At 33.4% G+C, this 13081-nt stretch overlaps 1 protein-coding gene and 1 pseudogene across 5 annotated transcripts in view; one reads left to right on the top strand and one right to left on the bottom strand.

Moving 5' to 3' along the window:
* The window catches only part of Znf280d (zinc finger protein 280D), a 113143-nt gene that overhangs the window by 52566 nt on the left and 47496 nt on the right, over positions 1–13081 (bottom strand). For all 5 annotated transcript variants that reach the window (XM_078049575.1, XM_078049576.1, XM_078049572.1 and 2 more), the window contains 4 exons: positions 7961–8184; positions 4274–4431; positions 3550–3650; positions 2461–2607 (listed from right to left, as the gene is read on the bottom strand). In XM_078049575.1, the coding sequence (XP_077905701.1) occupies positions 2461–2607; positions 3550–3650; positions 4274–4431; positions 7961–8184 (630 nt within the window). The remainder of the gene's footprint in view (positions 1–2460; positions 2608–3549; positions 3651–4273; positions 4432–7960; positions 8185–13081) is intronic.
* LOC110598243 (ran guanine nucleotide release factor pseudogene) lies at positions 11984–12383 on the top strand (annotated as a pseudogene).

Here is a 13081-nt window from a genome sequence, read left to right as displayed (position 1 = left end):
CACATTTATCCAAAATGCTGAGACAGAAAACATCAATCTATAATTCCCTGAGGTGGACTCAAGTCTTACACATTTCTCATGTTATGTACATATGCATTTTAATGTGCTAAGGGTGATGAAGATACAGTATTACAGTTTTTAATAACAACAATGTTCAATCAAAGATATAATGATCTAGTCAGAGTATAGAAAAATAACTGTACTGAATTTTTTGAGAGTCTTGAGGGATTTAAGGGTAATTCTTACTATATGTAATTTCTACCTTTAGATCTAATGCCAATGTAAAATCCAACTCCGTGACAGCAGTAAAAACTAGTGCTCTAAAGTCACGTTCTGTCTTTGCCTTTTATGAGACAATGCAACATTAGGCAACTTACTTTCACTAAAACCGTTTCCTCATTTATAAAACATATATAGATTGTGAGGATTAAGTACCCTGATACCATATGGTGATTACTATATGTTAACTGCTTATTGTTTTATCTAATAAGCTTACTTAATATATCAGAAATTCTTAAATTATATCATAAAAGTCATATAAACTGGGTTGTTTGCTCTAGAATTACTCAAGACATAACAATATATTCTTTTAAAGAAACAATTACAAGTGAGGTCTTCAACATAATGAGACACAGAATCAACAATTTTTACTGCCTGATATTATACTATCATCTGTTAAAAGTTTCCCAGTCTTTCATAAATAAGGATACAAATTATACAAATTATAAATACATTGGAGGATGCCTGATGATCCTTCTTTCTTACTAATAGATTGTCCTATCTTTACTGCTGGCTATCTACTTCCCAGGCACACAAACCAAACAAAAATTTTAAAAGTTAGGAACTCAAGGCAAGTCAAGATGGCTCCAGGCATGAAGGTTTGACTTTAAATAACATAGCCTAGGGCTGGTGACACAACTTAGTAGCACATGCTCAGCATGTGCAAAGTCCTGCATTCAATGCCCTACACCACAAAAAAATAAATAGAATACTTTGTACACCCCACACACTGGCTCCACACATCTTATCATTATTTTCATGTCTATAACTCAATGTAGAGTTTAGTAAAGCATCTGGGGAAAGTTACATTAAAAAGCCTCAAAATAAAATAGTTTATACCTTACTCTCCCTTTTAAAATTAAAGGCTAAAGATGAAATACAGAGTACCAAGGACAATGTTTCCCAAACTCTTTATCAAGGAATGTTAATAGGTATGTTCAAATAAAGTGTTCAGTGGTCAAATAAGTTTGGGAAATGATACATACTATATCTTTTGCTTGGAGATTTACAATGTCCATTAGCATATTAAAAGCTCTGAGAAGTCCTGTTTTAAAAAACAGACAAACAAAACTGTTTAATTTTTTAAATCCAGGCATTTACCAAATTTATTTACCAGTGACAATTCTGGGAGAACCTCTATTAACACCTGTTGGAATACTGTTGGGGGACCATCAAATAAAAGATCTTCCCAGAACTTCTCAAGGATGGGTGGTATCCCAGTCACAACACCGGCGATCCCAAATTCATTTGGAAATGCTTTTATCATCTTTCCCAATTAAAAATTACTGCCTTTCATGATTATCTATCAAATGCATTTCATAGCAAGGTGAGTATCAATGGTGAATAAATTGGTGTGCCAGTTTAATCAATAATACAGAAATGCTTAATGAGTTGGAAAAACCTGACTATATGATCAGGTGCAATAAATCCATTAGGTTCTGATTTTGACAAAAACACTGTTGTATCAACATTTTTAGCACAAACAGGGATAATTTAATTGCTTCAGGAAAAAAAAAAAAACCAATAAGCATAACATCAGAATTCCAAGCACTAATGCTGAGTTCCAAAAATTACATAGCAGAACTGGCAGAAGTAATCCAGGAAAGAAGTTAGGATCTAAACACAGTTCTCTGGCAGAATTCATACATCAACCCATCAACAGCTTCCTTTGCCTTGTAGCTGTGAAGGACGAACCTGGGTCAATGACAACACATTTTCTTATAATAACAGAGCTTTAGAAAGTAGAAATAAAGTTTGAAAAGGAATAGGAAAACAAGGTATGTGTCCTCAATCTTTTTTTTCTCAGTTCAAAGTAATATCCCCCCCACCCTGCTTCTTGAAAACTCCTTCAAAATCATTCCCAGATCTACTCTTAGGACCTAACTATCTGCCACTTGCTTATTTCACTCACCTTCTCTCTTTTTTTTTTCCCCTCAATCCTTGGTTGCCTATTTCTAGTCATCTTTCACAACTTTCATTATTCATGGTCTACACCATCACTGGAAAAGAGGTAAGGAAAGAACTGGAAATTTCACAAATAATTCAACATAAATTATAAATTTAATTGGGTTTTTTGGAACAACTCTGCTTCCTTTGCAGAATAAAACTAATCAGTGTTTCAAGACTTAACCTGTTTTCTCACTAAGATAATATGAACAAACAGGAATTAGAAAATCTCACCTGATGTTTCATATAATGATGCATATAGGGTGTTGCAATTTTAATAACTTTGAGGCAAAAAGGACACAGCAAGTTCTTAGTGTTTTCATGGGATGTTCTAAAATGAGTTTCCACATCAGAAAATGATGATGATCTATAATTGCAAACCTAGAAATAGAAAGAAGGTTTTGTTTGATTCAAAAATTTATAACTGATGTGCAATTACAAAGCAAATTATGGATCATTTGTTTAGAAGAACACTGTGTACTACTACTCTTGCTGATGCCTATACACCCAAAAATTCCACTAACAGAAGCACCAAAAAAACCCCAGAAATTATCTTTCAAAATTAAAGAATTCTTCTCAAAACATAACTACGTTGTGTGCTTTTTAGCAGATCGTTCATCTATCACTACCTTGACTGAAATTTTCAAGTTTTGGCACCTCCTGTCCTATAAAGTGCTTTTTCTGCTACAAAAACAGCACTCTTCTTTAGACTGTAAATGGATCCCACACTATGGTAGTGGCAATTAATCTTTTACTTTTTTGTCTTCCTATTCCTTCAAATTCTGGAAAAATACTGGTCACAAAACATTTGCTAGGGTTCTTTATAACTAACAGCATTTCAAATTTCCCTTGTATACACCTACATTCTTCCCTGTATGGTAAGACATGTCCATCTGTATGTCTAGCTGGGCTCTTCTTTGACTACCACAGATGTAAGCAAGCAACAGTCTGTGGGCCAAATGCAGCTCACTGCCTACCCCTCATATAATGAATGAGTTACGCCTTCCACTAATAAATTATTTATAAGAGGGACTTTAATTTTGGTAACCAATTTACCTAAATGAAAAAGAATAAAACACTGATATATTTTATGACACATGAAAGTTTTATGGAATCAAATTTCAATGTCTATATATAAAATTTTATTGGAACATGCCCTTGTACTACTATGGCAGAGTTGCTTGTTTCCAACAATGACAGTAAACCATCAAAACCTGAAATACTTCCTGAAAAAAATGTATTGACCTCTGGTTTAATGGGTTTAAATCTTGTAGTTACAACAAACACACCACTTAAAAGAACACAATAAAAATGTGTATGTACCTGGCAGATATATGGCATTTCACCGGGTTTATGATTATCCTTCATATGTTGTAAAAGAACATGTTCTGTTTCAAATGATAATTCACAGATTTTACAAATGGCTAAAAGTGAGAGAGGGGAAAAGGTATTACATTTTAAGATATAAAAAATTATTTTACAAATTTATATAAATAGTGGTAGTAGCAGCAGTAGCAGAAGTGATCAATCATAGTTTAACTGGTTGCCAAGCACATTCCTAAACACTTCACCTAAATTAACTCACCTGATTCCTATAACAGCATATGAGGAAGGCAATTCTATTATCCTCATTTTTCAAGAGTTCATGTCTCAATTCTTATAGCTATAACAAAAGGAGGATCTGGTATTTAAACTCAAGCTACTTAGCTTCAAAAACTAATTTTAACTACAACCGTAGTTACTTAAAGTTTAAATGAAGAACACTGATTTCACATTTGATATATATGATTTGAGGCTTCTGAATCCCCAACATGTAATGCCCAGATTATGCCAAGGCAATTACTATAATGAATTACTTGCCAGAGGGACTTTAATTTTAGTAACAAATTTTATTTCAAAATTTCTAAAAGTTAAAACTTAATTTTTCCATTTCCCCCCCAAATTCCAGAGTCTATTTCTTATTTTTCTTACAAGTTACTCAGGTTTTCTCAGAGTTTCTATCTTCAAATTCAATAATATTCAACATTTAAATGAAACTGTAACTTACTAGAAAATTCATGGGGCGTATGTGTACTTTCAATGTGACACTGTAGCTGAAATGGTGTGGGAAACTGACGGTAGCAGTGCTGGCAGGTGGTGTGGTTTTCCCAGCTTTCACTGCTCTGCTTCTCAAGTTCCAAATGATGTTTCATGTGGTTCATAAACCTATAAATGATTGTCAACAGGTGCAAAAATTCAGATTTAAAAACAAAATCTCACCAATAAGTCTCTGAGTCTTAATCTTAAAAAATACCAAGTATTACTCAAAATCCAAAATGTCTTAAAAGTCCTCTAGAAAAGGGTATATTTTAAATATTGCCTTTTCTATGTGGCTCAGTAAATTTTTTCAAATTTATTTCAAAATAATCATTACTGTAATATCACTCATTTTCTAACTCAATCATTACTTCAGATTATTTTTAAAAATTTAAGGTAAAAGAGCAGACTTGTTTTCTATACCTTAAATACTATTTTTAGTTTAAAATAAAACACTGAAAGAAAGGAAACCCTACCACCAAAAACAGCTAGAGTCATGAGAGAAATCTTTTAAGACTGTGAAGACATATAATAGATTCCAACTGCTTAAAAGACAAATTACTGGTATTTTTACTTGTGTCTTGGTTTCTAAATGCATGTAATAGCAATTTTAATGCCTACAATTACAAGAACCTTTTTTTTAAAAAAATGATACTGGCTTACTGTTAGCACATACTGTTCATTTTAACTTGCAGTCTGTGCCCTTTATAAGAAAGGTCCATTTTTCAGTTTTACATTCTGCTATTTCAGCTTCCCTAAAAGGCTCCTTATGAAAAGGAACTATGACCTTCAACAGCAGAGAGTGTAGTATAAATGAGAATACTTATTTAGAAGAGCTTACTGAAGCTTTTTGCTGAATTTGAAAATAAAAGTTATTCAATCAAAACAACAATTTTTGGACTGATCAGCTATTTACAATTACTCATTTTTGAAGCCCTAAATGAAATAATCTTGCAACTATTAACATTGATGATAATGTCATCAATCTGGATAACAATCATCAAGAAGGTTATAACATATATCTCTTTTTTTACACCTCTACCACACTACTCTTTACTGCAAGTTATGCTACACCTTAAAATATCTTTCTTCTTTTTTTTAACATAAGCTCTACAACACCTACCAAAAAAATCCTAGTCTTGGTTAACTATTTACATATGCAAAGCCAATGTAAATAGTTTAGCTCAATGTTTAGCTCAAAATCATAAGCACTTAAGTATATTTATATAAAGAATCCTTTAATCAGTTAGTCATTTTTCTCAACTATTAAATAAGCCCAATCTGGAGTTCATATTTATCAAATGAACAGATGGAAATGGGAGAAAAAAAAAGGGCAAACTTCTTGGAATCATGTTCACAGAATGAAATATACCTGTTTTCATTGATAAGTTGCCACAGTCCGGCTGCAGCAAAATAATCGGGGGGGGGGGGGGGGGGGTGTGACGAGCAACTTGTGAAGATTGATACAGCAGGACTGGGAGCCGTTTATTATAGGACAGGAGGGGTATATATACATTCCACACAGCTTATATTAATTAACATAAACTAGATACAGCAGTCAACCAATAAGGAATCTCCACACTTAATGGCTTGCTGGCGTTACTAAACAAACCACTCCCTCTGGCAAAATGCCAGGCACCATCCTGACTTGTTTACAGACTCTAACAATAAGTAAGGGGTAAAATACTAATATCACAGTATGATAATAACAGAACAGAGTAGAAATCTTGAGCTGTATGTTTCTTACCATCCTTGAAAAATAATTTGCCTTCCCAGCTTTACTGGAAAAATTCAAAGCAATGTTACATAATACACTTAATTTTGGTTATGAGGTACTTTACTTTAAGGTTACATTTATCAGGCAACCAAAATATTTCAAATGCTTAATCACTGGATGTTATCAAACGGAGCATGCTGAAAATTTCTAAATATTCTGATAATATAGACCTATGTCTCCTGAAATAATTCCTGAAAAAAAGGAATTTCCCATTTTCATGTGTCATATTTAATTTGAAGAAGGAGCTTAAATCAGTGAATCACACTTCCATGCGTATCACTGCATCTATTTTTTTAAATATTTATTTTTTAGTTGTAGTTGGACACAATACATTTTATTTATTTATTTATTTTTATGTGGTGCTGAGGACGGAACCCAGAGCCTCACAGATACTAGGTGAGCGCTCTACCGCTGACCCACAAACCCAGCCCTCATTGCATCTATTAACATGATTTCTAACATATTTTACTATTAAAATGGTAAAAATATGTAAATAGGTGGTAGAGTTCTATTATAGTACTGTTTCAGTGTTATATGTCAAAGCACAACTTCCCCTTTGTTAAAGAATGGGGACCACTAGCTCTTAATGGCAGTTAACAGTGTCACAAAGGAGGTAAAGCAAAGAGAAAATTCATATGATAGAAGTTATGGGAAAGAACTTGGAAAAACTAGGAGGTACTACCATAAAGCAACCATTAATGATTATTATAGGAGCATATCATAGAAGACAAGAAAACAAATAAATGCTGGGCCCAGACGTGAAAGTACGTGCTTAAAAATGCTACAGGTGATAGTTATAAAGAGTAAATGGAATATACACATACGTATGTATGTTTGTTCACACAAACACACACATATCTTGTCTAAGTACACTGTTATCTGCAACTTACTTTGAAATTAAGACTTAAATTTTTGATGAGTATTTGAAAATTTTTATAATGAAATGGTAGAAAATAACCTTATATACTATAAATATCATGCCATATAATTAATGAAAAATATCATTCAATATATCTTGTTATTCTGTTCTTGTTACTCACGTAAGATATTATAGTATGTCATGTAATGCAAAAATTCCAAAGTAAGTTTCTAAAATTTAAAACATTTGTGTACACCTCTTCAAAATTTCATTGTGAATGAAATCTCTAATTGTTAAAGGTGTCAAATTTTAAAATTAAAGCAGACACATTTCCTAGAAATGGTATATCTTTAAAACACATCGATTTTGGCTGGGCTTGGTGGCACATGCCTATAATCCCAGGAGCTTGGGAGGCTGAGGCAGGAGGATCTCAAGTTCAGAGCCAGTCTCAGCAAAAGCGAGGTGTTAAGCAACTCAGTGAGACACTATCTCTAAATAAAATACAAAATAGAGCTGAAGATGTGGCTTAGTGGTTGAGTGTCCCTGAATTCAATCCCCAGTAACCCCATCCCCCAAAATAGATCACTTTTCCTACTAGGTACATGTTCTTAATATGAATTGAAAGCTTTGAGCATTAAGATAAGCATAGAGAAGTTCAAAACTGGACACTTTTGAAGTGCTTCCTCCTATAACTGAAGAAAAATAAAATGTAAACTACCTAAAAGATTCACTGCTAAAACAAAATGAACTTATTTTTTTTCTTTTAAGTTAAAATAAACTTTGCACATCTTAAGAAATGTGAAAGAAATACAAATAAGTAGATCCTGGTGTCAAATTCTAAAATACAAGAAATGACAAAAGCTTTTCAACCACAAACAAACAAAAAGTTTGCCTTTGTCTATAGTAGAAAGTATTAAAATTGTTTATCTAGAATAGCATAGGAAAATGTAACCTAAAGATACAACATTTTTATTTGTAGCATTTCAATTTTCAAATAGAAATAAAAATAAGTATTTACATACCTAATATTATTTTTAAGAATTTTCAAGCAACTGAAGCATTTAAAGGTTGTATGAGTCTTCTGTTCTTCCTGGGCATCTCCTTCATGTTTTCCATAATAAAAGTCATTAACTAACATGATCAATTTTCCTTTCTCTGAATCAATAGTCTTATTTGTATTTGCTGTATTTGAAAATTCTGTTTTAGCCAGTCCCAAAAAGTTATTTATCATGTCTGGACAACAATACTGAAAGAGAAAAAAATTAGAAGCCTTATTTAAAAAAAAAAAAAAAAGCAAAAAAATTATTCTGTGGTTACAAGTAAGGCCAGGCTATGTAAAACTCTGCTTGGTAATACATCTGGAAAAATAGTCACCAAAAATTTGTGGTGCACATACATATTCTAAAAAACTCAAATGACAAACACTTATTGTCTTAATAAACAAAAAAAATTTTTTCAAAAAGAAATGAAAACCCTTAAACAGGACTTGGCTATAGATTTAATAACCATTCCTTAATAACCATGCGATTTATCTGTTCAGGTGTAACTATTTAATAATAATTTGTTGCTTGGTCCAAAATTATTCATTTCACATCTATTTCGAGAGTACAGAAAGAAATATTTCATATGCCTTGATGTATATTTTTAATTACCAAGTAACACAAAAAATTTTGTAAAACCTGAATGGAACTAGACTTTGACACAACTAACCTGCCATTTCTTATACTCAAGGTACTAGAAAAGGTATGGAACGCAAAGATATATAAAACTATCTTCTTAAAACAAAAGAAAGAAAGAAAAGAAAAAAATCCACTTTTTCACATTAAGCATAAAAGAAAAGTGTTTTTACATCTTAAAATCCAGAATGCTAAATATCTGAAGAGGAAACTTACCTCTTCATGAGTAAAATCACAATGTCACATAAACTGATTTTAATATGGAATTTGTTCATATGTGAACATTTCTTTTTCAACAAGATAGAACTAATTCATTTATTGCACATAACATTCAGTTGTATAGTTTTTACTTAAAGGGGGCAAGCTCAGGAAGATGTGTATTATAATATTTGTTAAAATGCTAATTCCTGGGCCTCACTTCAGAACAACTAAGCTACAATGTCCAGAGATAGGGCCTAGAAGTTAATATATTATTTATTTATTTATTTATTTTTTTGGTAGTTGTAGATGGGACAGCATGCCTTTATTTTACGTTTATTTTTGTGTGGTGCTAAGGATTGAACCAAGTGCCTCATACATGCTATGCAAGAGATCTGCCACTGAGCTAGAGCACCAGCCCTAGAAGTTATATTTTTTAACAAGCGGCAATTCTTTTACAACTTAAATGTTTTCTATATGTGTTATGTGTTAAACTGGCATCAACATAAGAAAATTTTAAACTCTCAATACACCTATTTCATTTCTAAGATAACAACATCCACTTCTACTACATGTGAAATGTTAGACAACTGGTGGAACATTCTGCATTACAAGGGACAGTGGGCCTTTCTGGTCCAAGACAGACCTATAACATTTCTTTCAAGGTTGCATTTTACTTATTTTGTTTTACTTATCAATTTATAAATCTGAAAAGGAAAACACACACACACACAAAATCCAAAATAGATACAAAGAAAAAAAATACTAAGTAAAATGGGCCACAAATAAGTGGTATAACTAACCTATGTTAAGGAGTTGAGGTTTCACCCATATGCAAAATTAGGACAAATAGATTAATTCTCTAATACAACATGAATCTCTGTAGTCTTCCATTCAGAATAAATTATAATTGAAATAGAAATACAACATAAAGAGGGAGGTAAGAAAGGTTTTGCTATTTATGTTCCTAGATTCTTCTTGCGATATCACATAATATCTGAGAGCTCAAACTTAGGAAATTCAGACTATTTCTAAGGAGTTTTACAAGACTAAGTTCCTTCTTTTTAAAAAATGCTACTTTTTATTTTAAGGATAAATGAAGAAAAACATGGTAGGGAATAAAACAACTAGCATTATTAGAAAAATTACTCAAAATGTGTATCTTCTTACTACTACTAATATGTATCACTGGCACCATTTTGACAAACAAAACTCCTCACTTATTTGCAGGCTTCCTTGGAGGAAGATCTCAAACAATAATGAGAAGTTATAATGCACAAAAATAAATAATAGAGAAAAGTCTTCCTAATAAGAAATGCAGATTATCTTGTGTCCCAAACACAAGATCTGGCTTTTAGTAGAAGTTATTCTGAGTCATATTTAGCACCTGATTATTTTCTGAAATCTACAAAATAGTTTATGATAGAGTATGTTGCAAGGTTTATATTCTCCAGAAATGTCTAATTTGAAATCAAAGTTGACCTAGAGTAATAAATTACAATATATATAACATATAATCAATTACTTGCTGTTCTTTTTTTTTCTTTTACAGAAAAGATAGGATCAGATTTTAAAAAATTAACATACAAATCTTGTTCACAGTAACTTTAAAATTTGTTTTTAAATTGTAGTTGGAAACTATACCTTTATTTTATTTATTTTTATATTTTATTTATTTTTATGTGGTGCTGAGGATCGAACCCAGCGCTTCACACGTGCTAGGTGAGTGCTCTACACTCAGCCACAACCCTAGCCCTCACAGTAATTTTTTAAAGCAATATTTAAGATCCCTATGAAAAACAGGTGAATAATAAACTGCTGACAACCAAACATGGACAATGGCTATAGTGAATGAGGGAGAAGGGAAGGAGCAAAATAGCCTACAGGAGGGGAAAAAAAAGACAGGCAAGAAAGAAACTTAAGAAATGAGCACTAATGACAGTGAACTATTATCCAAAATCAACTGGTTATCTTTTGTTCAGCTCCAGAACCCTTTTAGTTCTCACCCTTTACTATAACCCTTCACACAGCCTTATTTTCCTGGGCTGGCTAGTCTACAAATATTAAATGCCTTTAATGCTATTCTCATCTTTACATTTCCCAATACATAGGTCATCTTACATAGCTTTGTTAGTGCCCTAAAAATTTAGGTAGAATTTTCAGAGCAAAGGATATGGAATGCAATTTTTAAATAGTAAAATAGGACTTCTCTTACAAACATCCTACATAAGTCAACATTTCCCCACTTAATGGAATTCATCCAAAAGCCACCAACAACCAAATTTCACAAACCCGATTTTCACTGAAACTTAGATCCAGAGAAAATCCAGAGACCACAATATACAAAAGCACTACCCAAAGCATCCAAGAAAGAAAGCATGTAGTCAGAAGGAGATCAAAGACAAAAGAATCCAAAAGATCTTAGAAAGTGTCAGTAAAGGGAGTTGGGAATATAGCTCAGTGGTACTGCAGGTACTGCACTTGCCTAGCATGTGCAAAAGCCCTAAGTTTGATCCATAGCATCGTAAAAGAAAAAAAAAAAAAAACACAAAACCACCACCACCAGCAACAACAACAACAAAAAAAGAAAAACAGAAATATGACAATTTAAATATATATCCTGAAAGAGGTGACATGATAGGCATATCCTGAAGTGCAAGGACAGATAGACAGACAGACAGACAGAAAGGCAGGCAGAAAAAAAAACCAGATAGGAAAGAGGTGACATGACAGGCATATCCTGAAGTGCAAGGATAGATAGATAGACAGATAGATAGATAGACAGACAGACAGGCAAACGCGGATATAGAAGCTGGTCAAGAGCATGGCAGAAGTAGTAACCCAGACCTACTTTGGAAAAGGAAAGGAAAGCTGAAAAGGCAGTGCTATAGAAAGAAGCAGACACACACACTGCATTTGCAGGAAGTCTTCTGCCAAGCAAAGAATTATATAAACCCAACTAGCAGGCTGTGAAACTGTACTAGAAATCTAGGCTCTCATCTAAACAAAAATACTTTCAGATAAAAGGAGGCTAATAACAGGAATATAAACAATTCTAGCAAAACATCAGGAAAATGTTATCCTGGAGCACATGTAAGAAGAGACAGCAAAGCTGAGGAGATGTGTCCCATGTGGGTTTCTCTCTAGAGCCTATACCCTAGTCCCAGGCCCATGGAGCCCACAAGAAACTATCCACTGTTTGAGGGTACCTTCTTCTCCATCCCACCCCCTGAGGCCATTGATATAAGTGACCTCTGAACAGTCTCACACAACCAAGAAGTTTTCTGCCATTCAGTGACCAAGGAAAGCCTGTTGGGGCAACGTTTGGAGCTCCAGGCCCAGGTGTGGTAAAGCAGCCACACAATTAACGAAGAATATGACACTGCACCAGGTCTTTCTGTGGCTGCCTCAGCACAAGACTGGTCTCTCTTGCTCAACTTCAATCAGGACCCCTCACCAACAACAGGTCATCTCCTGGACCTGGAAATCTGTCACCTCCACCAGGAAGCCTGGATGACTTTTGTTGACCAGTCTGACACTTCATGATCCTAACATCTCTGGTCCCCAGTAAGAATGCTAAAGCACTGCATGATGTTGCTGAAAACTTAGAGACTGGGTTCTGAGAAGGGGAAAAAAAGAGGCTGAACACCTAGGTTTCCTCTTCCTCTTCCCTGTGCACAAACACAAAACCTGCCCTTTCTATAGAAATAAACTTGCTTTAGAATCCCACCTCATCCCCAGAGAGAGATTAAGGGAAAAAGGAGAAGGTAAAATGAATAACAGAGAGGTAAGATAAATTAGAGACAAGAATAGTAGTAAACAGATACTGCAAAATAAAAGAAGGGAAAGAGAGGCCAGTAATGAGAAAAGCAAGGTTTAAAAAAAGAGAGATTAGGATTAGAGAGGAAATGACAGATATGGCATGCAAAGGAAAATTCATTTTGGACACACAACTGTATGGAATAAATATTTTAAAATATAATTCAGGAAAACTGTGCTAAAACAAAGACACAAATATAAAGGCAAAAGAATACACTGTACACCAGAGAAGATTGACTCAAACTTTCCATAGTAAGTTATGTCACTATAAAATTATTAATCTTAAAAAATATGGACTGGGATGTAGCTCAGAGGTAAAGTACCCCTAAATCCTCAGTATCAAAAAAAAAAAAGAAAGAAAGAAAAGAAAAAGAAGCTTATTACTTTCTAGGTGAGACCCTCTGCAATTTTGTGAGGCCTTGTTGAAAAACAACAAAAGGACTGGAATGT

This window comes from Ictidomys tridecemlineatus, chromosome 5 (assembly GCF_052094955.1).
Source record: "Ictidomys tridecemlineatus isolate mIctTri1 chromosome 5, mIctTri1.hap1, whole genome shotgun sequence".
NCBI classification, from domain to species: Eukaryota; Metazoa; Chordata; class Mammalia; order Rodentia; family Sciuridae; genus Ictidomys; species Ictidomys tridecemlineatus.
This window is presented reverse-complemented; position numbering and strand designations above follow the sequence as displayed.